At 41.6% G+C, this 25,051-nt stretch overlaps 1 protein-coding gene across 2 annotated transcripts; it reads right to left on the minus strand.

Moving 5' to 3' along the window:
- Positions 1-739: 739 nt before the first annotated feature.
- sertad4 (SERTA domain containing 4) lies at positions 740-24,295 on the minus strand. 2 transcript variants are annotated; one of them, XM_037747115.1, is made up of 5 exons: positions 23,707-24,295; positions 23,455-23,540; positions 7,295-7,467; positions 6,237-6,355; positions 740-4,870 (listed from the first exon to the last, which is right to left on the minus strand). In XM_037747115.1, exons 3-5 carry the CDS (start codon positions 7,446-7,448, stop codon positions 3,962-3,964), a joined length of 1,182 nt encoding a protein of 393 aa, XP_037603043.1. In that variant the 5' UTR covers positions 7,449-7,467; positions 23,455-23,540; positions 23,707-24,295; the 3' UTR covers positions 740-3,961. The 2 variants fall into 2 exon arrangements, with proteins under 2 accessions (XP_037603043.1, XP_037603042.1); XM_037747114.1 differs by lacking the exon at positions 23,455-23,540.
- Positions 24,296-25,051: the final 756 nt, after the last annotated feature.

A 25,051-nucleotide genomic window follows, 5' to 3' on the forward strand; every position in this document is an offset into this window, starting at 1 on the left:
GCACAAGTGTCGTGAAAAAATGATCTTCCATCCTCACCTCGCAACAGAGCTGTCAAGATGTTCAGCCCCGTGATTTAACCTCCCCGCTTCACACTGTTGCATCCTACCATCACACACACACACACACACACACACTACAGTACAGTATGCACCACAATGGCTTAACTGCTTTCAAGCTATCCGGAGCAATGTCATGCAAAACCTGCACAGTATTAGAAATAATCCAGTAATTAGGGTGCACATGGTGAACACTATTACTGGATCAAAGGAACATTTAACTTAAAGCCCAGTGGATGCCAGTGGATGACAGTAATGTGTAAGCACAGTGCCAGTACATAGAGTGTCTTTAACAGTCATAATGACAAGTAATCATGAGTGAGGAAGTGTTTTTTTTCTTTTTTTATCTCTAGGTTGTATGGGATAAAGGTAGAAGTGTGTGTGTTTTATGCTATAACAAGAGTTGCAGGGATAATAGATATGACAGGGAGTGCAAGGAAGGAGTGTGGGGGTGACTGCTCTGAGCGTAATGTCAAAAAGATTAACAAGAATTGAGCGGCACAGTGACACCTGAGAGACATTTGGCGAGTGCAATAAGCTGTGGTAGTGCACTCCACTGAACAGCAGACAGATGGGAAGCAAGACAATAAGCAGGAATTCACACACACATATATCATTGTACCTTGAGCTGCAGTGTTGTAATGTAAAGGAATAAAAGGAGGAAGCAAGATTTTTTTTTTCAACATTTCTTTTACTGATCTTTACACTTGTCACAGAACATCACATAAAAATTATCAGAGCTGACTCGCTCTTTTGTTTTTTTTATTTTAATAACAGACAATGCAGTTTACATGTTCTCGTCTCAGAAACAAACACTGCTTTGTCCAATTTTTTTCATCTTTAAAAAATACCACCGATAATCACTGGGATTTTTTTATTTAGGGTTTAGAGAAATGAAATAAAAATAGGCTGGTACTCGACTTGTCTCGTTGTAGATGTCTCGCTGATGTCTAAGGGATGCAAAATGTTATTTTTAACATCCGAAAAAAAAGACAGGACAAGTGGCAAGGCAGGAATGAGACCATCCAATTTTTGTACCTTAAGGTACGTCACGAAAAAGAAAAAAACACTACTGACTGATATAATCTTTACATTTTTTTAAACAACTTTGGTTTGGGTTTGTCATCAGCGTGAGGACCCTAATCTTCAGAGGCGCCAAACGAGACACACCAACAAACAAGAAACCACTGATCATGCCGTCATGACAGAAAGGCTCGTATACGTAGATTAGAACTGGGTTTGTATTGAATCTGTCCTTGATCGGTTTCTTTTAGTCCAGTAGAATACGTATGGTCTGTCAGCTCCTGACATGTGGTATACATGTATGTGTACGCATGTTGAGATATACGTATACATGCATCTCAAGGGTCGATTTCATTTATTTTATAATTACATATACTGTATACTCACCAATTTATACCTTAATAGGCTGACAATGTTCTGCAACCTATGCTTAATTCTAGACGCTTACGAGGCAGGTCATACTGTGAGAGGGAGAAGATACTTGTATTCCCTTTCTTGTTGAGAGTTAGATGAGATGATGTCGATATCACTATCATGTCTGTAATAGGGATATCATAATACCACAAGTTTAGTAGTCTATATCATCACCAGTGAAATTCTATGACTCTTGATACCAAAGGTAGAAAGCAAATGTAAAACATTAAATCCCATGTATTCAACATCCACTGCTTTATTACTGTTTGTATACTGTTTTTTGTTAGGAAGTTAAACAGGTCAGAATTCTCTCTCTATTACCTATTATATATTGCCGTGGAAACATCTTCAAACAACTGTATTTATTAAAGTTTCTCTACCAAAAACTAAATTTGACAAGATTACATGAGAACACATCGTGATAACGTTAGAATTTAGCTTTACGCAATGTAAATCAATGGCACCTCCCGTTAACATAGCTGTTAGCTCCAAGCAGGATTGTTCTGTTAACCAGCTGCTAACAGCTAACATTAACTTGCTCTCGTCCTGCCAATTTCAACACGGATTTGTTGTTAACAATGTGGCATTATCAGGGGAAAAAAAGGGTGTGTCCGATGGACGCTCCAATAGTGATTTAATATGTCCTAAAACACATTTTCTTTCGTCACCAGGACGACGTTAGTCTCAAGCCCTGATGGTACCTACGGTACCTGCAGTACTGTAGAAAAACAAGTACCGTCACATTTTCAGAATTTTGGCATCAACTTGGTAGCTAAGTATCGGTTCTCATGAAATCCCTCGTCTGTAAAGTAAATATGAAGCTACAGACAGCAACCAGTTTCTTTAGCTTGGACTTGGACTGGAAAACAAGTAGAAACAGCCAGTCTGACTCTATCCAAAGGTAAGAAAATCAGCCTATCAACACTTCTAAAGCTTACTAATTAACACATTTTGTCTTGTTTTGTACAACACCCAAAGTGTCAAAATAACACATTGTGGCTTTACGGAGGGTTACGCGACGGACTATTCCTCAACTACAATCGAGTAACCAGTGGAGACATCACACCCGAGAAACACCGTGTTAATTAGTGCGCTTTAGGGATGATGGAAAACAGGTTTTGTTAACTTTGGTATTGATCGTCTCATCTAACTCTCGGCAAAAAAGCATATATTTTTAAGTATATTGGCATAAATGTCGAACTATTCCTTTAATGTCCAAATAGAGCTGACTGAAGAACCAACTGAATGACATTTATCAGTTTGACTTGTCCTGTTGTGTATGTAGATCTGTGATGAAGGTGAACGTTTTGATTTGATTTTATAATGCTGCAGACAGACTTCAATTCTCTTTTTGGTAAAAACCTCATCAATGGACAGACCAACCAAACCACAACAAGCCTTTTCTGATTAAATCTAACTAATGTAAAAGAGGGTTTGAACACAATTAGCTTTTCAAGACTTTGTCCTTGAAAGCTGGCTGTAAGTTTGTGCATTGTCAAGACAGGCAGTGCTAGAAAACATGCATTTTTGAAGTAAAACGAACAGAACACATGTTGGGTGTGGAAATTTAGTTTTGCTTTGAACTTTCATAGACATCTGAAAGAATCCCTGCATTTAACTACATGCCCGTGTCCTGTTTTAGTCAAACGCAGTCGCTTGGAATGCAAGATACTTAGTAACAAGAACAATTACATGAACACACAATATGCATGTATCTATAAAAACACTAAGGCACTTGAACTTGTGATTTAACATTTCCAATGTTTATGATTGTTGTCTCTTAAAATAATTTCAAGAACACACACACACACACACACACACACACACATGGTGCCGCCACTGCAGCACAGTCGCTCGCCATTGCCTGAGACAGCGTCGGAAATCAACAGGCACACATAATTATGCGTGACCCATGTTTAATAAAAAAAAAAAAAACTGCTTAAAATCAAGTTTTAAAAATGCTACATCATATCTTGCAAACACACGCACATACACGCACAGAAGCACACATTCCCCAAAATCCACAACCCCTTCATTTCATAGGCTTGTTTAGGGTCCTGAAACGAGACCGGTGCACCAATATAAAGCCCCACTTGAGACCTTTTAGTTTTGTGCTGTGGGGCTTGAAAACGGTCTTGGAGACCCTTCACTTCACTTTGGGGATTTATGATCCCACCGTATGTGACCTTAGTCTACATAATTGTTTGAGAAAATGTGCCAAAAGTGGCCAAGAACTGTCTTTTTTCATTTGACCATAACACTAGAGTTGAAACGGAGTTTGTCTGTGTGCGATCCTGGAGTATATTGAACCATTAAAATAAAGCTGACTTGGCATTACTATAGTGTAGGTAGCTCACACCTTCATCTGCTAGGAGGAGAAATAATCTTCAACTGATGACAGTTGACGTCATCATTACATTTTCATTCTAACAGACTTATAATGTAAGTTATATCTCAGAAAGCACAATCATTGTCTATGAGCCCTGCGGTGCCAAAAGCTGACCTTGTGGACTTCCCTTTCTGTGCCAGTAGAGTCACACTTACAAGGTCTCACAACCTGCCCCTCTTCCTCCTCCTCCTCCTCCTCCTCCTCTTCTTCCTCCTCTTGCTCTCCCTCCTCCTCCTCCTCTTCTACCCTATCTGTCATGCAGCTGTCCTCCTCTGTCCTTGTGTGACCCAGCAGGGTCCTAGTCCTACTTTTCTTGCTCGACTTGTCCTTAACAACATCAACGGAAGGCCCAGCTTCCTTTCTATCATCTTCTTCTTCCTCCTCCTCCTCCTCCTCCTCCTCTTCCCTCTCTTCTTCTTCCTCTTCATTTTCCTCCTCCTCTTCAACATCTTCATCCTCATCATCATGCTCTTCTATGGCCACTGTGAGCCCTAACTTACTATGGCTGGCTAGCTGAAAGAAAGAGGGAGAGTGTGGTGTGGACGGGCAGGTCGAGAGTGCTGCGTCATACATGGAGAACGGGAGGTGGAGGTAGTGTCCTGCAGCGGCCGCCGCCGCGTAGATGCAGCAGCATGTCTGAGCACAGTCAGGGCGTAGATCCCCCTGTCCTCCGCGGACCATTCGGAAGCGCTTACGGAAGGGCGGTCCGGCTTGGGGTGCTATGCAGATCCGGGTGGGTACTGCTCCGTGGAGTGCCTGGTGAGCGGGGTTAGCGCTGGTTGCCGGGACGCAGGGGCCGGTGGTAAATGCTGGGTTGGGTGGGAAGCACCAGTCGGTGCTCTGGAGCAGAATCTCAGCTCGCAGGCGCCGAAGGAGGTTGTTAACGAGGACGGAGCGTCGGAGGAAGGCCTCGGGGTCGTCGATGAACCGCATCTTCTCCAGGGAGAGGCGCAGCACATGGGCACGCTCCTCCAACACCGGTGCAACCTGAAGGACATTGTCCCATTAGATCTATGCGTTTAAAAAGGTTTTCCATCTTTTATTTGCTATTAATAATATTAATGCAAACCTCAAAAAAATGAATGTGCAGGCGAATAAATCCCTTTTTTAACTATCAAAAAATCAAAAATTCATCCCTTTTTACAATAGTGGACTACATTTACTAGGGGTGTCAGGATTCTCCAAATCCATGATTCGATTTGACTTTTTTTTACGATTTGATTCGATTTTCGGTTTAAACATGTCATTGTTAGACGATGGGGGCTTGTTTCATAAAGATCAATAGATCACTGGTTTTATAACTGTCATTTACACTTTCAAATTCTTTAAAAAGAGAGACTACATGGCACAAAGCGTGATATTACATATGGTCAATATAACAATAACTTATTTCACCACTTTATTCGGAACAAAACAAAACAAACAACAAAAACAAAATCTACTCGATGGCAGGAGGGAACTTTACAACAACAGCCTGAGTTTCTCAGAGTTTACAAGGTACACCTGAATGCACCATGAAGTCCATGTCAGTGCCCACATGCTTTAGCGTAAAAAGCGATGTACACATAGAATAAATTTTAAGTGGAGGCTGAAAACAGTTCCCTGAGCGCTGTTTTCTTTGCTGGGGTGAGGGCAGGAGGGGGCTTCACTGTTTACATAACTCGCGTGGGCAAAATGTTGCCACACCGGTGACTTCAGGGAAGCAGGAGGAATTTCCAGTTCTGTTGTTTCCATGTTGTCTCAAAGTGCAGCTGCGGTCTACCGCTAAGCTATGCTGTGTCATCTCTGAAGTGTTTTTTTCCCCCTTTGGATACGTGCAAGTAGGCCGGGGTGGAAAGAATAAAAAAATACGGGAATAATTGTCGATCCTGCTTTTGACCTCAAAGGTCGAAATCGAAAGCTCATTTCGATCGATTTTTGATTGAGAATCGAAATTGTGACACCCCTAAAATTTCGGAATTCTAGGCGTAGAATTTATCCACTATATTATGGCCTCAGAAATTCCCATAATGGAACAAAAAATTCAAGTCATGCACAACTAGATCTCTCAGTGATGACAGAATTATGATGATTCCTAAGTGTAATCTTTGTACCATCTTTCAAATGTTTTTTATGACACGTGTTGTTCTACAAAAAGTAGAGTTAAAGAGTTAATTGGATGCAGTTTTTTGATTAGCATGACCTCACTTAACAATAACATCTAATAGAGATAATTACCTATAATTTGACCATAAGAGATTTTTCTGTAACCTACTTCTTTTTTACAGTAGTACAGTCTACAACAGATAGTAAAGAGCAATGAGGTCACTTGGGATACACTGTGTACTCTGAATTTAAGTGTGTCAATACTTACAGTCTGGCAGTACGTCCTGAAGCTGAATCGAGGCTCATCATCATCATCGACAAACTTTCTCTTGAAGTATGCGATCCTTGATACTGAAACATGGTCAGGAACTCGCCTGCAGGGGGGTTCTGCAGACAAGAACATACATGTAAGTGTTAAGCTTGGGCAAAATCTATTTTTTCATACCATCATATACCTTCCTGACTTTTCACCGGGGTGTATGGTATATGACAGCCCAGGGTTGTTGCTGTGCACTGCAATACATCACACCAATACAGCATCATTGGAAGCGGAGTGTCTGTATTTATGAGGGTATTGAAAATCCTACTGTCGTTTACATACTATATACTGTATATCGAGATATGACATAGCCTATATTGTGATAGAAGATTCTGGCCATATCACCTAGCCCTACATACTGTATATGAAAATCACATCATTTGTCAAAAATACTGTAAAAACAACATTAATATAGAATTAAGCTGCACATCAGCCTTGACACATGTCTGATGCATTAATAAAAAATGTAATGAAAAGGCACAACACCTTTTAGTTAAAGGATACATTTTGAAGAAAACATTGAGTTCCAGTTTAATCAATTAACAGTTGCCCTACTTAAGCTGTGGTTGAGCCTCAGCCTCAAAAGTAGCCTCAACGGCAGCTGGCTATTCTGGAAGAACAGGTTTCTTTAGTAACTCAGTTGATACTGAAATGACTGTTTAACTGGCAATGTAATTAAATTAATCCTTAAATTACACCGACAGGGAAGTACACCATCTGCTCTAACCTCAATTCAGTAGCGCTGCATGCTTAACTACAGTCAAATCTTACATTTTGACTGATGGAGTGCACCTAGAAAACTATGACAGCAGGGCCATGACAGGCAAATACTGATGGATGAGTTGGACAGATGTGTCTAATTGCCAGGTCTGAAAACTAAGGACTATCAAATGTGGTGCAAAATCCTTGGTAAACCTTATCAAATAACTTTATGGACTAGCATCTGATTAAATCCAGCTTACATAAATGACTGACTGAATAAACAAATGTGTGTTTGGTGTCTGTACCTTGTGTAAATTGCTCTTCAGAGCTGCATGGTGGGGCAGGGTTGGACAGGCAGGTCTTAGTGCAACGCTCCGATTCCCATATGGGCTGGTATGTGGAGAGCGGAGGGTCTCCCTCTGGGTCCAAGAAAGGATTCATGGACAAAACTAGGGTCATCTCTCTCTCTGATTCAGGTCTGGAAAAAAAACAGAAAGGCAATCAGTATGATTAAGCAAACAACACAGCCAAGTCAACCCCTAATAATTTGTAATTCGAAACATACTCTATGATTATAAGAGGCCACTTTCAAACGTGGATAAATGAAAACGAACTGAGGTGACATTCAACGCACGGCTCACTATTCTGCAAAATAATTCTAATAATATTAGTTATCTCTGTACCAGTTTATTAACACACGTTATCATCATAAATCTAACAAGCATTCCGCATATGCTTTCCTAATGATGTGGTAAATGTTAACAAGATGTTTGTCTATGATACTGGCAAATGCGTCGGTGTTGCGTGTGGAGGAGTAACCAGCTTCTGTGCAAGCTGCATGACAAATCTGAACGACAATAATGGTGAGCACTGAAAATTGGCAGATGGCTGGCAACTCTGTGATATACGCGTGGTACTGTTACAAGTGGGACACAGATGGAGAGATGACTCCCACTCGCGCCCGTGAATTCCCTATTGATTAGTTGGTGGGAGAGTTAGCGAGATGTTTGACACGCGCTTGTTCGGCGAAATGGATCCCACACATCAAATCGCACTTGGGAAGCTGTGTCAACAGCGTGGTAATCTATGAAGCAAAGGGGATGTGCACAGTGCCAGAGAGTCCAGCGCACCAGGCAAACAACTTGACACGAAGGTATCAAACGGGAACGGCGCGTATTTGATTTTAATGCATGTGGATTTGTGTCAGTTTCCAAATGATATAAACGGTAATATGAAGCCGTATCACCTTATGTTTTAAGTTAAAGTGATGCAGATAAGAGGAAACATGAGGAGGGCACATTACTTGGCAGCGAGTAGTACTAGGGCGCCAACTGAGCTTTCTTTCCAACTGAAAACAGAGCCCTACTGTGAAGACACTGAGGGCTCTGAGAGCCAAAGTCTGTCGTGAGTCTTTGAATCCGAGGGGAGAAACTCTATCGTCCTTTTGATCACGGTGAATAGCTGTCATTGGGTTCGCTGTTGATTTCTCCCCTTCATGCAGAATGCAAAAACATCTGTTTCAGGCATCAGCGGCCCCGGACCTCCTTGTCACCGCCTCTCCTCCTCAAAAGCTTCTCCCGCCCCTCCTCTACCTGCCCACATGAGCAGATATCATTGCCCACAACCCAGCTTGACAGACCAAACGGAGGCGACACCATCTCAGCCTCACCCGTTGGGTAGCTGATTAAAATGTCCGCTTCAATAAGCTCTCTGCTTTGCTTGGATGAACAGTTTTATTTCTGTGTGCTGCTTTTCTAGTGTTTGCTTTTAACTGACTAATCAGACACACCTAAAGCCACACTGAAACATCACCATAGGCAGTGCTGCTCCTACCAAACCTATCTAGCCAGCCCCGGGGAGTAATGGATTACATAGAGCAGCATTTCATTGGATATTTTTTAGGGGGTTCAGCGAGCATGCTTTAATATCAACTCCAGCAGTGCAGTACAATGCCTGTATCACTGCAAATGCTGCACCCATAGAATTATTTCTATGGCTGCACCAATCCATCTGTCAATTTTATGCTCCGTCTTATGTGAACAGGACCCCCCTGTGAATTGCCACTTTATTGTGGTGGAGGAGTTTGTGCATCCTTGTGACAGTCGGAGCTGCATAGTTGGGTGCAATAACCGGTTGACAAACTGCCCACAGACAAAGAGTGGTTCAAGAATCAACACTACAGATATATATGGTCATCATATGCAAAGATGTGCGTGATGTTTTGTTGCATTGCCAGATGTGCTAAGGCACACAGACATAACTTAACTCTTTCATTTTCTGAACTTCCACAGGATAAGAAGCACCTTATGGGTATACAGTACAGTACACACAAGTCCCCACCTGATCACCATTGTGTTTGAGTTTTAACCATACGATGTGTATGTATTTAGCTAAATCAATTTCTCAAAAGGAGATGCACTGTTTTTGGGCAGAAATGGTTATGAAGATGCATATGCATGCAGGTCATTGGAGGGCTTAAAATCAAACAAAACTAAAAGGTCTTTGCATACCAAGTCCGTATTTTTTGTATGCGTTTTTTTAATACGTCATCTGATAAAAAAAGTTACGCACAGAAATCTTGCACACTGAGTCTGATGCATTTTATTATTCTATTTGTTGCGAAAATTCGCAATACGAGACAAAACTGAATTCATTACGTGGGTGCAGTGGATAGCGCTAGACCCAAAAGGGGCTAATAAATGAACGAAATTAGCAAGAAGCCATCGTTTTGTCTAATCTTTCCTACATCCTCTGTTTTGCGACTATCCCCGATTCCAAACTGTTCTGCAATCCCCTGCCACAATCTACCTTTAAATAATGCATCTCTGTATTCTTTAATTTCGTTATCGTAACGTGATTTGTGCTAGGAGACAAAGTATATTTATCATGCCATTTTGGAGGATGACGTTTGCACGGACGGTGGCTCTGAGTGGTCAAACAACTCTATTTTGGCTTTTGCCAAATTTGAGGAAATCAAACCTGCTCCGAAAACTTTAATGACGGACGAAAGTTTTGTAGCCGCTGTGTAAACATGATCGACACAACGTGAGGTTGCATTTATTTTTAAACGTGCAACGATTTCGGACAAAAAAACTGAGCTAAATGCTAACGTCAGCATGCTAACATGCTCACAATGACAACGCTAACATGCTGATATTTAGTGTTTACCATGATCCCAATCTTAATTATCTTGTTATCATGCTAACATTTCATGGGAATGTCATTTGTTATGCATGTTGTCATACACCAAAATAAAATAAAATAATTAATTTACTTGTCAATTTGTTCGTCTTTTACGCTATTATAGTTGGCTATTGTAGTTTCACATTATCTGTTAACAAAAATTGTATGATATGTTTCATCATAGATTGTGATCCCAAATATTACATTTTATTTCACTTGTCTCGCTTTAATTTTGGAATCTTATTTGGCCAAATTTCTGATGACGAAAATGAACACAGCCAATAGAGAGTGTTTGCAGGTGGGAAGCTGGTGAGGGATCACATTCTTATCGCTGCAACAGTGACTGCTAATGGTTAGTAGTGGTGGTGGGGGGGATCTGGGAAGATCTGGGAAGAAAGCTGCATCAACGTATGGTGGGTTAAAAGAAGCATCTGGTGACTCCGTGTGTATCAGAGGAGACGTGTGATTGTCTACAATTTGCTTCAGGCCAACAGTGTGTGTCGACAGAGAAAAGGTTAGTAGAACAAAATTCCAAAATTTTGGGGGGAAAAAAGGACAAATTACTGTACAGTTTACTTCCACAATTCACCAACATATCCTGATGTTAATGCATATGGAAGAGATGGAGAGAGAATCCGACTGACAGTTTTGGTCGTAATCCGTCGTGTTGCATTATGGATTATTCACATTTTATAACGTGTTGTCAGAGTCAAACCATACTTGTGTGAGCTGAAGATATTCCACTGCTGAGGCCTCCCCCCCAACAAGGACCACCAACTAGGGCCAATTATGTCACTGTTACTGAGCGCTAGTGCCACGGTTAATTAGCAGCTTTAGCCCTTCTCATTTCCCCCCTGAGCTGCTTTTTTACCCTTAGCTATTTTCATCTCCATCACCTCCCCTCCCTGCTGCTGTTGCTGCGTTTGCTTGGGCACAAAGAAACAAGCATGCCATCACTCCCTCTGCCCTCTTTAGGGACCTCCATCTCAACATGCCCCCCTCCCTCTTTCATCCCCCAGTCTCAATCTCTCTCTCTCTCTCTCTCTCTCCCTCTCTCTCGTTCTCGCTGACATCCTTTCAACAGCGGTCACAGTCGACAGCTCCCTGAACCAGGGGGGTGAAAAAAAACAATGAGAATACCGACAGAGCAGCTTCCCTACATGTACAGCAATACTTCTTGTTCTTCAAAGACAAGGAGGACGAGGAGGAGGAGGAGGAGGAGGAGGAGGAGGGGAGACAGTGTGAACAAGTGCGTCTGTGAAAGAGGAAGGGAGAAATGGAGGGTTGAGAAATAAAAACAAGGAATGAGGAGAGAAAAATCTCCTGGGGGGATATCATACCTCTCCCTTTCTCTGTTTCTGTCTGCATCTCGCAGGAATGTGAGAATGATTGAGAGCGACTGTAGACCGTGTGTGTGCGTGATTGTGTTTAACAGAGTGTGTATTTGAGGGGGGAAAAAATAACCTGCGAGTGTGCACGTGTTAAGTGTGTGTGTGTGAACGCCGCTTCACCTCTGTTCACTCTCCTCTGGCTTCATCCCTCTTATCCTCCCTCTCTCACAGCTTCCCTTCCTCTGTTTGACTCTCTATCTCGCCTTCTTTTTCATTACACCCTTTGATGATGAGAAGTTAATTGCAGTGCCAGGGCACGAGACAAACCGTGGGAGGGGGGGAGACGGAGAGTGATAGAGAATAGGAAGGGAGAATGGGGAGAGAGGGGTGTAGATGGAGGGAGGGCTGAGGGATGGATGGATGGAATGAGTCAACGAAGGAAAGATAAGTGCCTGAGGAGCCTTGTCATGAGTGGAGACAGATCGCCCGCAGGGATGATTTCTGCTGCTGTGATTGACTCACTCCCTCCAGCGCTGAGATAGACACGCGCACACACACTCTCAGACACGCACAGCTTGTAGTGTCCTGAAATATTTCGGGAGGAAAGTCAACTAAGGCGACGACAGTCAACTGAGGTGCTCCAGAACCACGCTAGTGTCTGGATTTCTGCACACATACTGTAGGTGTTCCTTTATCTTCCTCAGACAAGACTATTTTTGACATTCTCAATCTAAGAATACCCGATGTCTTTGGCAACTTTGGAGGAATTAATTGTAGATTTTCCATTAAATTCTGGTGCTATTTAAGCAATAACATCTGCATATACATAAATGTCCGTTTTACTTTCTATTCCCCAAAAGAGCATCGCTCACACTACGTCCTCCTGTGCAGCCAGCCCGTTCGCACGAAAAAGCTTATAAATGCCACGATAATGCGTAAAGCGTTTTGCGTGCAATAAGTACACCTTTCTTGATTTCCGCATGTCATTTATACGCCATGTATCCTGTACTGACTGCAATATAAACACATCCCTGTATAAATGCTACGGTAAGAGTTAGTGACGTATTACCAGATTTGTAACCAGGAGACCCCTGTTGGAGACCAACAAACACCAGACTTTTAACCATGAGACCCGTGTCCGAGACCGTTGTTGACCAGTTTTTTTTTTCGTAAGTTACGTTAGTGACATTTTTTAATCGTAATGTGACAACCGACTGTTGTTGTCACATTTCTTATTGACGTTTGTGACGTTTTTTTCGTAGCTGTGTTATGTTGTTTCCGTACATGTTTTACTTAGGTTACATACTTGTTTTAAGCCCAACCATGACGTTTTTCCTTACCCTGACTAAGTGGTTTTCTTGCCTGAACCTAACTGCGAACATTTGCATGGCGTACAAATGACACGCAAAAAGGCTAAAATGTGCCCACATGACACATGTAATGTCCGTGTAATGTCGTAGTATTTATACGCCTTCCTGTGAGACTGGGTTGGTGCAGGAGAGACCTGTCTGGATGAAAACAGATCTCTGATGAGATCTGGTGAAAAACGCGGTACAAGAACAAGCTCTGAGCAACAACGCACACAAACTTAGAAGGATCTTAAGGAACTCCATTTTACTTTTCCTCAACTAAATTGACAGTGGTAGATGCCTACAACTATTACACACATTATGAAAATCAAACATGTCCGCTTTAGCATATTAGGTTTAGGCTTTCTCGGTCTGTTAGCATGTCATCAAGTACATACAAGATTCCTGTTTTAAAACAAGTCAACCAACTCATGGAGCTTACGTTAGCTTAATTTTCTAGCTACAACTGATAAGATCTGCCAACGACAGTTGTCATTTCAGACTGCAAAATCTAGGCCACCACCTAGAAAGGAGACACCTGTTTTTGTCTACTTCTGTCTGAAATCAGGGGCCTACAGTTTCAAAAGAATTTCAGAGATAAATCTGCCACCGTTATGATTGTAAACTGCACGGTGAAGTAGAGAAACTGAAAGCTTGACAGGCGCAGCAACAGTAACTTAGGGGGGGTGGAGTTTAGCGAATGGTCAATGGATCTCATTGTATATTCTAATTTAATAAAACTCAATTTCATCAATTTCGTCTATTTGTCATTAGCGATCACTGTGCTCCGCGACACTTAAAGGTGAACACAGCTCTCAACATGGCGACAGCTGACGGTGCTAACAGCACTAACAGTGCAAACAACGGAAACAGTGCTGACAGTGTTTACCTGAATTTACCAGGTTTTCTTGAGCAAAAACATTTTCATTTTACGCACACACACCCCCCTGTGGCATGTCTTAGATGCGAGGATTGCATCCCCACCAGCACCTACTTGTTTTCACATTTTGTAGTCCAAATTGCTTCTCAATATCCACAGCAGGTTTTTATGATGAAAGCTGTGCCGTGTCTGGTCGCAGGTATTTATGTTACAGTATCAAGGTGGGTAGAATATGACCCTCCGCTCTAAAAAAAAACCACCACCTGTGTTAAAAATCAATCTGAGAAATAAACAGCCCGACAGTAAACAGTGTAGGGATATATAGGGGAGCTTTTAGTTTATTTCCTCATTATCTTCATTCCATCAGTACTGGCTTTTTTAGACGTGTTTAGAGCTTCCAATTACTCGCCCTCACACTACGTTTAATAAAAAACACTCAAAGAAAAACTGATATTTAAGCCGAAAGTGGGGGAAGATTTCATTTGTTCAATGATTCTGGGGGAGTATGAAACCTGCCTCTAATAAACTTTGTGCTCTCTCTCTTTTTTTCAGTGGCCTCAAAAATGCTAATCGATCCAGCATGTGTTTGACAGAGTGTATGCTGTATTACTCTGAGTGTGTGTGTGTGTGTGTGTGTGTAAGTGTTTACTCCCTGTTCTTTTGGCCAGGTTCTTACTAAGTGTTTCCGAGCCTTAGGGGAACAGATAGCAGAGAAAGAGTTGTGGTTTTCACATCAAAATAGATCCCAGACCGCCTGAGAGGGTCTTCGCAGCACACACGAGCGTGCAATGTGTCATGACTTAACAACTGCACTGAATCAGGCAGATACATTTTGAAATTCTGCAGAGGACATGAGCGTGTTGGTAAGATTTTGTTCTGCCATATTCCACCACAAAATGACACGAGTACACGCCCAGTGTATCAGGAACACAAATTAAATAAAGACTTACACGGTGCATATCGGTATATACCCACATTGTAAATGCATTTATGTTTACAAGAAATTCAGAAAAGAAATTGCTGTTGGAGCAACATAGGGCTGCACAAATATTATAAAAATCTGTATGGCGAAGCTGCGACCACCATAATTGCAGTAATCACAATTACGTGTCTCTGGGCAAAATTGTTTTATTGCTTTTTCTCTTTTGTGTTGCAGGAAAATTAGCTTGTAAGAATATGTACTCGTCATCTGGTTTAAACCACAACATTTTCACATGACTGGACTGCAATTTCCTCACTTATCTTGAGCATATCCAGTCTTTTCCACTTTGCTCATTTTGACCAAAGATGTACAAAGTAACAATTCTCTGCCTGTTCCCCCGTCTTAACATTTATCTCGGTTTAGTTGATGCACATTGGTTGTTACTGATTGTGTGTGAAGGAAGGGGTTGAACATTGGTCAACGGTTCAGTATGACAAATTACATGATTGATAGTAGACATGCAGTAAAATAATGATATTTACAGAAGGATTAGCTGTGATTATGTGTGATTAAGTAGCACATACATTACTTTCTATCTAAGTGACCAAATAAAAATGAATAGCTCTGAGTTTTGGTATGTAACTTAAGGAACCCACGACACTGATGTAAACTATCTTTGCAGAGAATCAGATGGTTTCTCAATAGGGTTGGGTGATTGAACGAATATATCGGCTATCAGCGATTGGCTGAGTACATCAGCGGTTGTTGGTTTTCTTTGGGCGATTGTTTGGGTGAAAATTTGACATTTTATTTTGCTAATTCAATGGTCCACCTCCGAAGAAGGGGCGGAGAGAGATTCAGCGGGGATAAACAATGTGCAGAGCCGGCATATTTTCACATCTAAAAGGTCTTTGCATCTAAAGGTCTTTTCGAAAGCGTTTTTTTAATCCGTCCTCCGATAAAAAAACGTTATGCACAGAAACCTTTGCACACTGAGTCTGATGCGTTTTATTATTCTATTTGTTGCGAAAATTCGCAGTACGAGACAAAACTGAATGTATTACGTGGGTGCAATGGATTACGCTAGTCCTAAATGGGGCAAATGAATGAATGACATTTTCTTTTATTTCTTTATTGTAAAGTGCTTTTCACGAAGTGAATTTTGGATGATGACGTTTGCACGGACGGTGGCTCTGAGTGGTCAAACAACTATATTTTGCTTTTTGACGGATGCGAAAAACGCAGAAAATCAACCTGTTCCAAAAACTTTAATGACGGACGAAAGTTTCGTAGTCGGTGTGTAACGTGAGTGACACAACGTGAGGTTGTATTTATTTTTAAACGTACAATAATACGGACTTGGTGTGCAAAGGCCTGAACTCAGTGAAATAACACTTTATTCCGACAAAACCAGAGGTGGTGATTGTTGGAAAGACTAACGCGGTTTTAGTGAGTTTTATATGGTTTCTGTTGAGTTTCAATAAAGGATGTTTTGCGATGCACTGCCGCTAGAACACCTGATCTCGCAGCTGAAACTATGGCAGCAGGGGAGGTGTTGGTGGGAGGAGGGGGTGCATACACAAACCTGCGCATATATATTGACAATTGCCATTTGTTGGGCTGACGATGGCCGGTTGGAGAGTTTTAACATATCGTCCAACCCTATTTATTAGCTCATTTGCACTTGTGAAGCGCTTCTCTAATCCTACAGAAGACCCAATATGTGCATCAATTATTACTTAATGACAATGTAAAGATACTTAAATGTTTTTTAATGTAGTGTATGTTGAACCATGTGTCATGCCATGCCTTACACAGAGACTGGCAGAAATGTCAACTGAAATGTATTCTATATGTATAAAGCACTGGGGAGGGCGTTGACAGCATGTGCATACGTACAAAGTGAGACAAATCTTTTTTCTGAGTCACTCTTGACAATGTCAGCTCTTGAAAGTGTCAGCCTTTGTGTATGTATGACAGGTGTGTGTGTGTGTGTGTGTGTGTGTGTGTGTGTGTGTGTGTGTGTGTGTGTGTGTGTACAGTGACAGTTTGTGTGGTGGACCAAATCTAAGCAATACATCTCCACAGTGAAAAGATGAAGTGGGCGTAGCCCTGAAAGAGCTGCCTGTGGTTGCCTTGACAGGGGCTTCAACAGCAAGCTTCCTCGCAGCTATGTGATCTCACGGCAGGCACTTTGAATCTCGCTGGAAGAGAGAAAACTTGAGTGCTGGCAGTGCCTTCCCTGCTCCCTTGCATTTCTTTTTTAGCTTGATGCCTGCTGCCTTTGCTCACACACCGACTGAGCGGTGATGTGATTTGACAGGGACAGGCCTATTGAAATCTGTCACATGTGGAGTACCTGTTGTATCTGTATAGTGCTACCTGGTCACCTGCATCTCTTTGATGCTTAGCCTTTTAAATCCTCCCTTCTCGCTTGCATTACATCCACCCTCAGAGACTGCAAAAGCATAAAATCTAGGTGTAATTGCGCGAGATTTCACTGAAAATCCATTAAAATATGACAAAAAAACCTTTGCAGTTTGTAAGAAACCTATCTGGCCACACAAAGTATAAAGAAAATTGGGGGCTAATCCACAATATAATTAGGGATGTAACTTACAATTATTTGCATTATCAATTGATCTGCTGATTATTTCCGTTAGCATTTTTGCGAGAAAAAAATAACAAATGAGTAATTATCAAATTAGCAGCTGATTAATTTACTGTCAATTGACTAACCGATTAATTGTCTCCACTCCAGTAGACCAGACATGTACAGACATAACAAAAAAGGGGACATTTAAAAACCTGCAGCTTAGAATCAGAGTCAGAATCCGGTTTATTGCCAAGTGGATTTTCACATACAAGAAATTTGTTTGGTGTATTGAGCACCGACTAGGGCTATGTAATGGAAAGAATTTGGCAACAGAACCCATTTTCATTCACATATCTTGAGGTCAGAGGTCATGGGACCCATTTGAAAATGGCCAAGCCAGTTTTTCCTCTCCAAAATTGTATCTAACTTTGGATAGTTATTTAGCCTTCTTTGCAACAAGTAAGTAGTTTCATATGATACCAGTATCGTCAGCAGCTTTACAACTGAGCCAGTCTGAGCCAGTCTGAGCCAGTCTCTGAAAGACAGAATAGCGGCCTTTAAGAGGTTAATTAAAAATCGATAGTGTTTTGGAGAATCGATACAGTATAACAAAACATAATATCGCCATACTCATGTGTATCAATATTTTGACACTGACACTGTCCCACTCAGTACATATCATGGTCACAAGTCTTAAATAACCAAATTTAAGGGATCCTTATTAAAAATGTTTGTTTATATTATTTGTTTAACCAAAAGAGTGCAACTGCTAACCAACAGTAATTGTGCAGTTAATTCATTGTCCTGTTCAATTTTAACAAGCACAACAATTTTGTGGTGTTACAAAATAGTCACATACTGTGTTCATTAATGAAAACTGCTCTCTAATATTATGTTATTATTTTGTTACATATTTTTCACTCATTTATATATTTTTAGTTAAAGGTTTTCTTTACACTCCATGTTATACAGCCTACAAATTAGTGTCTCTATTTCCTACCTCATAAAATATTTGTAAAGCCCTTTTAGTCTTAAAAATCTGCATTATTTACATTGACATTATGTCTTTTTTTCTACTTTTACTGGTGCACTGCTACCTTTGGTGAAGCTTGCATTAATGTCCCACAGTTGGCAGTAATGTGTATCACACCAGCCCTCCCACGCTTGCAGCATGCATGTACGGTATGTCCTTATGCAAATACTACTGGAAATGCTGTATGTTATCATGGTTCAAAAGATTCAGTACAGGCAAATTACCAATATCTACAAAGTTTAATTGAAAAAAAAAAGTCAAGGCCATTTATTTTCTTTCTATATAGCACATTAGGTGAAAACTGCAGGTAAAATACCAACCAGAAAGCACGCTAATGACAAATAAAGTGGGTGGCAGACCATCATCCGATGTAGATCGTCATACTGTAACTGGGAGCTCTAAGCCAAGATACAGCCCACTTCTTCTCAATACGGAGAAGCTACTTCCCATCAGTATGCCTGTTGGCGTGGGGGCGGAGAGCGTGCAAGTGCTGGCATAAGAGGGTGAAGCACACAGCAAGAGAGAACAGATAAAGAATAGATAATAGGTGTCATCATGACATCAAGTTCTCCTTCAGAGTAGCAACAACCAGGCACTGTACAGAACGCCATGAATCAAAATTGAGACACTCAAATAGCGAGCAATTAGCCCCCTGCTAGTAGAGTGGACCGCAGTTACATGGAAAACACTAAGAACAGCCACGCTGGGAAAATTAAACAGAAACACCTAAAGATGTTTGTTTGCAGAGGCATTTTCAAAAAAAATAAATCAATGCAAAAACTGAAAAAAATCTATGCTTTTTTGAGCTTTCACACAAACCTTTATGCACCGACAGCCTCTTTGATATCAACAACAGGTTCAATGGCTACACCTAGGTCTCCTTGTTGAAATATTTATGTGACAGAAGATCTTTATACTGTATACAGGAATTTGTGTAGTATTAGAAACATTAAAAAAAATGTACAGCATTCTTTTTTCTGTGTGCCTTAAGTAAGACTTGTAAACCCTCATTTAGTTTACTGTTAAACAGCCTGGCTCCCAACACCGCTCGTGTGAGAAGAAAGGCACTAAAGAAACTTCAATGGGACGTCTACAAAGCTGTAAGTCTGGGACCGCTTTAGTCATGCATATTTGCAAAACATGTTTTCAGGCTTGACAAAGAGTCATGCTGGGTGATGTCTTGGGTCTCCTTTCTTAAAATTAGCCCCATTGTTTTCACTTGTTCTACTTGAGCCATGAACATTAAGGACGTAATGTACAATAACAATGCTTTTTTGCCACAATTCAAGCTATTCATAATGAAGCCCAAACTCAAAAATTCAACTATATTGTAAGACGTAGGTGGTGTTCAATACGTTTGCTACATATTGCCCTGTTTGGACAGCAGGTGGATGAGTCAGTTCCAAAAAGGGGCAAGGCCAATATAAGTCGGACACGAAACAGATAAGTGATGTATACATCACAGTTCTTTCCCTTCCTCCGTTCATGTGAATGAGACCCAGACCGAGGCTGGACTGAGGGCTAGGAGGCGGAGTTAAAGGAACGTTACTGCGCCTGCTCTATGGGCCCAATGGATGCCACTGAGCAACTTTGATAGGAATGAACGGGGCCCCACCGCCAACGCTGTATCCAGTTCTCTTTATACATCCATGTTCAAGTCTCCCAGCACAAAGCACTTTACGATAAAGAAATAAAAGAATACAGAGATGCGTAATTTGAAGATAGATTGTGAAAGGCGATTGCAAAAAAGCTTGGAATCGGGGACGGTCGCAAAACAAAGGATGTACAAAAGATTAGAAAGTAATGATTGAGCTTTAGGCAGCTAAACGATAGCTTCTTGCTCATGTCATTCATTCATTCGCCCCGTTTGGGTCTAGCGCTATCCATTGCACCCACGTCATTTGTTCAGTTTTGTCTCGTACTGCGAATTTTCGCGACAAATGGAATAATAAAATGCTTCGGTAACAATTTTCATTAGATGACGGATTAAAAAAATGAATACGAAAAATACGGACTTGGTGTGCAAAGACCTTTAGACTGACAACGATTACATTTTTTTTAAGTTATCTATTTAGCTCACACAATCATTTGTCAGTTTTTTTTTATGTTCTGTATCTACTACAATGACATATTAAGCTTAAGGGAAGGTTGAGCTCAAAAGAAATAGTGACTTGATTTAAATCATGATATATATAAATATGGACTGATACAAAAACAATATATTTTGTGTTATATCGCCCAGCTCTATAATCAGTAAAGGCGTATATGGAGTTCTAGCATGTTATACCTTATGCTGATGACATTTACTCTTCTTTAACAATCTGTCCACACCTGACTTCTCCATGTTGTTTGGGCATACTGTATGTGAATCTGACTGATAAATAATTTCAGTACACAAACACAGAAATAACCTTTCGCAAATGTATGTCAACATTTAAGGCTTTACGGTTTTATTTTCTAAATTAAGGTCTTTCCAGACTTTTCAAGGATACCCTGATGTTGGACTAAAAAATAACAGCCAACCAAGAGGCATCCTCCCTGCCCTTCCACTATATGCTGTGTTATGTTGGTATTTTTTTCTTTCTGTTGCATCTTAAATTGTGTTTGTGCCAGCTTGCAGCCTGTCAGGAGTCATCAGAGCAGCTTGCAGTTGGTGGAGGGCCGTCTTGGCCGCGGTGGCGTGACTAAGCTGAGCTCAGGGCCCCCGGGGTTTTGCCCTGCGCTCTTCTTGCTGAGTGGTGACACATGTGTTGTGGCAGGGCAGCTGTACGGGGCTGCATTATGGACAATCTGGGGACGGCTTGTTGTGGCTGCGAGGGCTAACGGGCCAGGGGTCTGTGGGTACGTCACTGCCAGAGGTGGATGCAGCACATTAAAGGCAGACAAGGACATCGGTATGTGTTTATTAAAAAAAAAGAGAAAAAAAAGCCTTGTTTGTGACAGTACTGTATAATGTAAGTTTCTCTGACATTCCTGAACTCACTTTATTAAAAGGGATTTGTTTTTTTATATTAGAGTATGAAACTGAAGGTTGTTGTCAAAGCCAATAAAAGGGGTCTGAAATCCACCGCAAATATGATACCACTTATGATAGGTGATAAACTTTTACTTTCTGGAATGTGAGGCATTTTGAGCCAGCGTGTAAATGTTGCATTAATTCTATCTCGTCTAAATAAATGTTTGCTCTTATGCAGGTCTAAATTCACTACAGATACACAGAGTAAAGTACTAAAAGGTATCTTTGACAAAAACAGTTAATACAGGATTTTAAGGTGGAGAATCTCAGGTTGTAAATGCTGTTTTTTTTTAGTGGAGGTGAAGTCGTAAGGTCTCAGCTATAAATAAACGTCACGTGAAACCTTCCTCTATTTTTGCACTTGTGCGCCGAAACAAAATGTGTGTTCTCCTTTCCTCTCAAGTTGTCCACCTTCGCTGTGTGTCTTTCTGGAGCACAAAGGCGTATTCATGACGGGGAAGCGGTGCCTGAGGGGAAAAAAGAAGTCTGGGGCTACACCCTGCGGTCCTCACACACACACACACACACACACACACACAAACACACACTAAAGCAGCTCAACTTGTATTGGCTGAGACCTTTTACACAAAACAGAGCGGAGAAAGAGAGGGACAAAGGGAACGAGATGCGAAGCCCGCCTTTTTCTTGCCAACTATCATCCCCAATGACATGCCATTAGCATTTTTTGTCTTTCAGTGGTAATCTCAACTTTCCTTTGTACTGTAATATCGACTACACCTGCTTTTTCTGTCAAATTACAAACCGTTACGAATTTGTGTATGAACAACACACTTCAAGTGCTATTAACGTGGCACCGCGTCTGCTGAAAGGTAGCCTTTAAAAAATGTATGGAATCTCCTTAAGCGTATACACTACGTGTCTGCTAAGAGCCGTGTTTTGAAATGCTGCTCCAGATGTGAGTCTGTGCTCCCCCGCTGAGAGAGATGAATGGCTAGGGGGGCTGCAGGCTACCTACAGGTTCACATCCTTAATGAGCAGAAGAGTCTGCTGAGAGCGAGATATGATTGATAGCGCCGCGACAGAACTGGAAGAGGGGAATCGCAGCGAGGGCTTTTGATAAAGACGACGGGGTGGAGGGCTTTGGCAGGCAGCGAAGAGAAGGAATCTGGCATCAGATAGATGCCAGGAAGCACCCGTCCACCGTGCTGCAAAAGCCGGGGCGCTTCCTCTTGTTCCAGCCCTTGTCCTCTGGTCTGCTAGTTTAGTCTGAGCTGGATGTTCCTCCCTGTTGCGTGCCCCACTATATTCAACATAACACACTTTTCCCCTCCGAGGGAAGCAAATAGCAAAGGTGGAATTCCTGGCAAGTGACTCCGGATGTTGTTGGCAGCGAGTGGAGGTGAAGCGCATCCAACCCTGTCACCGCTCGAAGCCCTTTCTTTCACCAGATAGAGAAAGGATAGAGACAGAGGGGGAGATATATTTATTGGACCTTATACTCCATGTTTGAATTTCCGTAATCCTCTCTGAGGGCTAACAGGGTGTTAATGGTCCAGTCTGAGTGAGTCAACGCTCGTGACACTAAGTCTAAGACAGCACCAGAAATGACATCAAGGAGAGAATTACAACAGGAGCTCAGAATTCAGCTAAATCGCCCTAAAACCCCGCTTCCTTTCAGACGGCAGGGGTAATACAGGCAACCGACACTTTGCAGGATTTGCAGCCAAGAGCAGTCCCCACGAAATAATGAAGTGAGGCTGGATGGATGCCAGGAAGGGTGGCTGGTTATGTCAGCCTGCATAATGTGTTAGTCCAGGGTCTCTCTTGTCATGTCATAATAGTGAGCTATTGACAGCCCTGATTCTCATTAGTAGCACATCTAATCATTCTACTATACAGGTTTAGAAAAAAAAGAAGAAAAAAATACTCTGCTCACTTTGCATTAACTAAAAAAATGTCACTAAATCAACAGAATTACCTTAAAAAAATGTTAATTAAAAAAAAAAAAATACTCAGCTCACTTTGCATTGACTAAAAAAATTTCACTAAATCAACAGAATTACCTTTAAAAAAATGTTTTATTTTAAGTAGCTTTTCTTCTATACTTTTTTCATTTAAAATGAAACAGAAATATTATTTTGTATGCAATTCATTTTTCAAAATAAAATTCACTTAACAATAAGTTATTGTTTACCTCTCAGTGTAGCCTCATTGAATGGGCGTCAACAAAGGTATGTGTGCACTTGTGCCAAAAATGTTGTTCCAAGTCCAAATAGGATGCTGTAAGGTGTTATGAATTATGGCATTATGGAGACAAAGACACACATGAAGTCATAACAACCTACTGTAATGTGAGAAAGTAAAAAAAAAAAAAAATGATATTGCATGCTTTTACTTTTCAATACTAAAGCCACTGAAACATTTATCTAACAGGATGTGATCTTACCTGTCTTGAATTGTCTGGACCTCGTCCTCGGCTCCACACTTGCTTTGTGATAACAACAGAAATCCAAAGGTGCGTTGATGAAAAAATGAAAAAGAAAAGTCCTAGTGAATAATAACACTAACCGTGTCCTCCTCTGGCTCCTCCGTTGTTCTAATAATAGCCCGCTATAGCAGACACGCTGCAACCACACTGGCGGTTTAAAAACACCACTTATGTAATTAACTAGTTAATTAGCTACTTGTCTAAATACTGATCATTAGGCGCGCGCGTTTCTCTCACTAGACCCGCGCGAAGCATCCCCACGCGCTTTCCCCTTCCTCACTGGTAAACGTGGAGACAGCTGCTGCTGATGTTGTTCTTCTTTTCCTTCAGTGGAATGAATAAAGAGGTGTGCTGGTGTTGTTGTCTCGGTGCTGTGGTAGTCCATTCAGGGTGGTGTTCCCGTGCAGAAGGTTTCCGTGCAGCTCACGTCGTTAACGGCTGCTGGCTCATGTGATGAATGTGTGGAGGAGAAAAACAACACCAGCGTCGCTCCGCAGCTCCATCCCTCCACTCAACTACTGCTGGGGAGTTCAGGGACCGCTCGGAATTTCTTGTCACACTTGTCTTGGCTCTCTCAAGTTGAATAGTCAGACTTGAATTGTAGCAGCTTTTAAATGGATGCTCCTTTTGATTTTTTAGGCTCTGCAACGATTATTTTCATTATGGATTAAGCTGAAATTTAATATAGCCTTCTAACAATTTACTGTCATGTAAAACCAAGATAATCTACACATCTTCACAAGCTTGAATCTGAGGAATTTTGGCATTTTTGATTTGAAAATGTTTTAAAGGGACTGTTTGTAACTTCTTACACGTATAAATCACCCGGGTCGGTGTCCCATGCGCTCGCGTGTGGCTATGCTGTTCAGACTCAGACTCCAACACAAACTACAAGGAAGCACCAAAACCACAAAGTTATATCTAGTGAAGCCCGTCTGTTAAACAGTGTTGGCCGCGGTCGGAGGACGCGGGGGAGACTGTAGCTTTGGTCTCCAGGGCCGGAGTCTCTGCTGTACTCTGCTCCTCTGCTCCTCTGCCTGCTTGCCTTCACTCAGCTCGCTCCACCTCAAGTGCATGCGCGCACACTACACACTGCAGAAGACTTCGTAGCTCTGAGAATATCTAGTGAATGTACAGTGGACGTTTGTGCAGAAATAACTACTGTAGCTCCTCCAGACCAACAGAGGTTTCCCGTGTCTTGTGAAGTGACGGGGCTCCGCAGCGAGAAACATTATCGTCTCCGACCGGGTGCCGGTGTCTCCCTCCGACCGCGGCTGAAGCAGGAAAAGCCAACACGAGGATC

The sequence above is a fragment of the Sebastes umbrosus genome, chromosome 16 (genome assembly GCF_015220745.1).
Source record: "Sebastes umbrosus isolate fSebUmb1 chromosome 16, fSebUmb1.pri, whole genome shotgun sequence".
Lineage (NCBI taxonomy): Eukaryota > Metazoa > Chordata > Actinopteri > Perciformes > Sebastidae > Sebastes > Sebastes umbrosus.

Coding starts and splice junctions, on each gene's coding strand:
- sertad4 (XM_037747114.1), bottom strand. CDS start 7,448: ATGACCCTAGTTTTGTCCATGAATCCTTTCTTGGACCCAGAGGGAGAC. Junction 6,356..7,294: donor TGAAGAGCAATTTACACAAG/GTACAGACACCA, acceptor TCTTGTCTGCAG/AACCCCCCTGCAGGCGAGTT. Junction 4,871..6,236: donor TCAGGACGTACTGCCAGACT/GTAAGTATTGAC, acceptor AATGTCCTTCAG/GTTGCACCGGTGTTGGAGGA.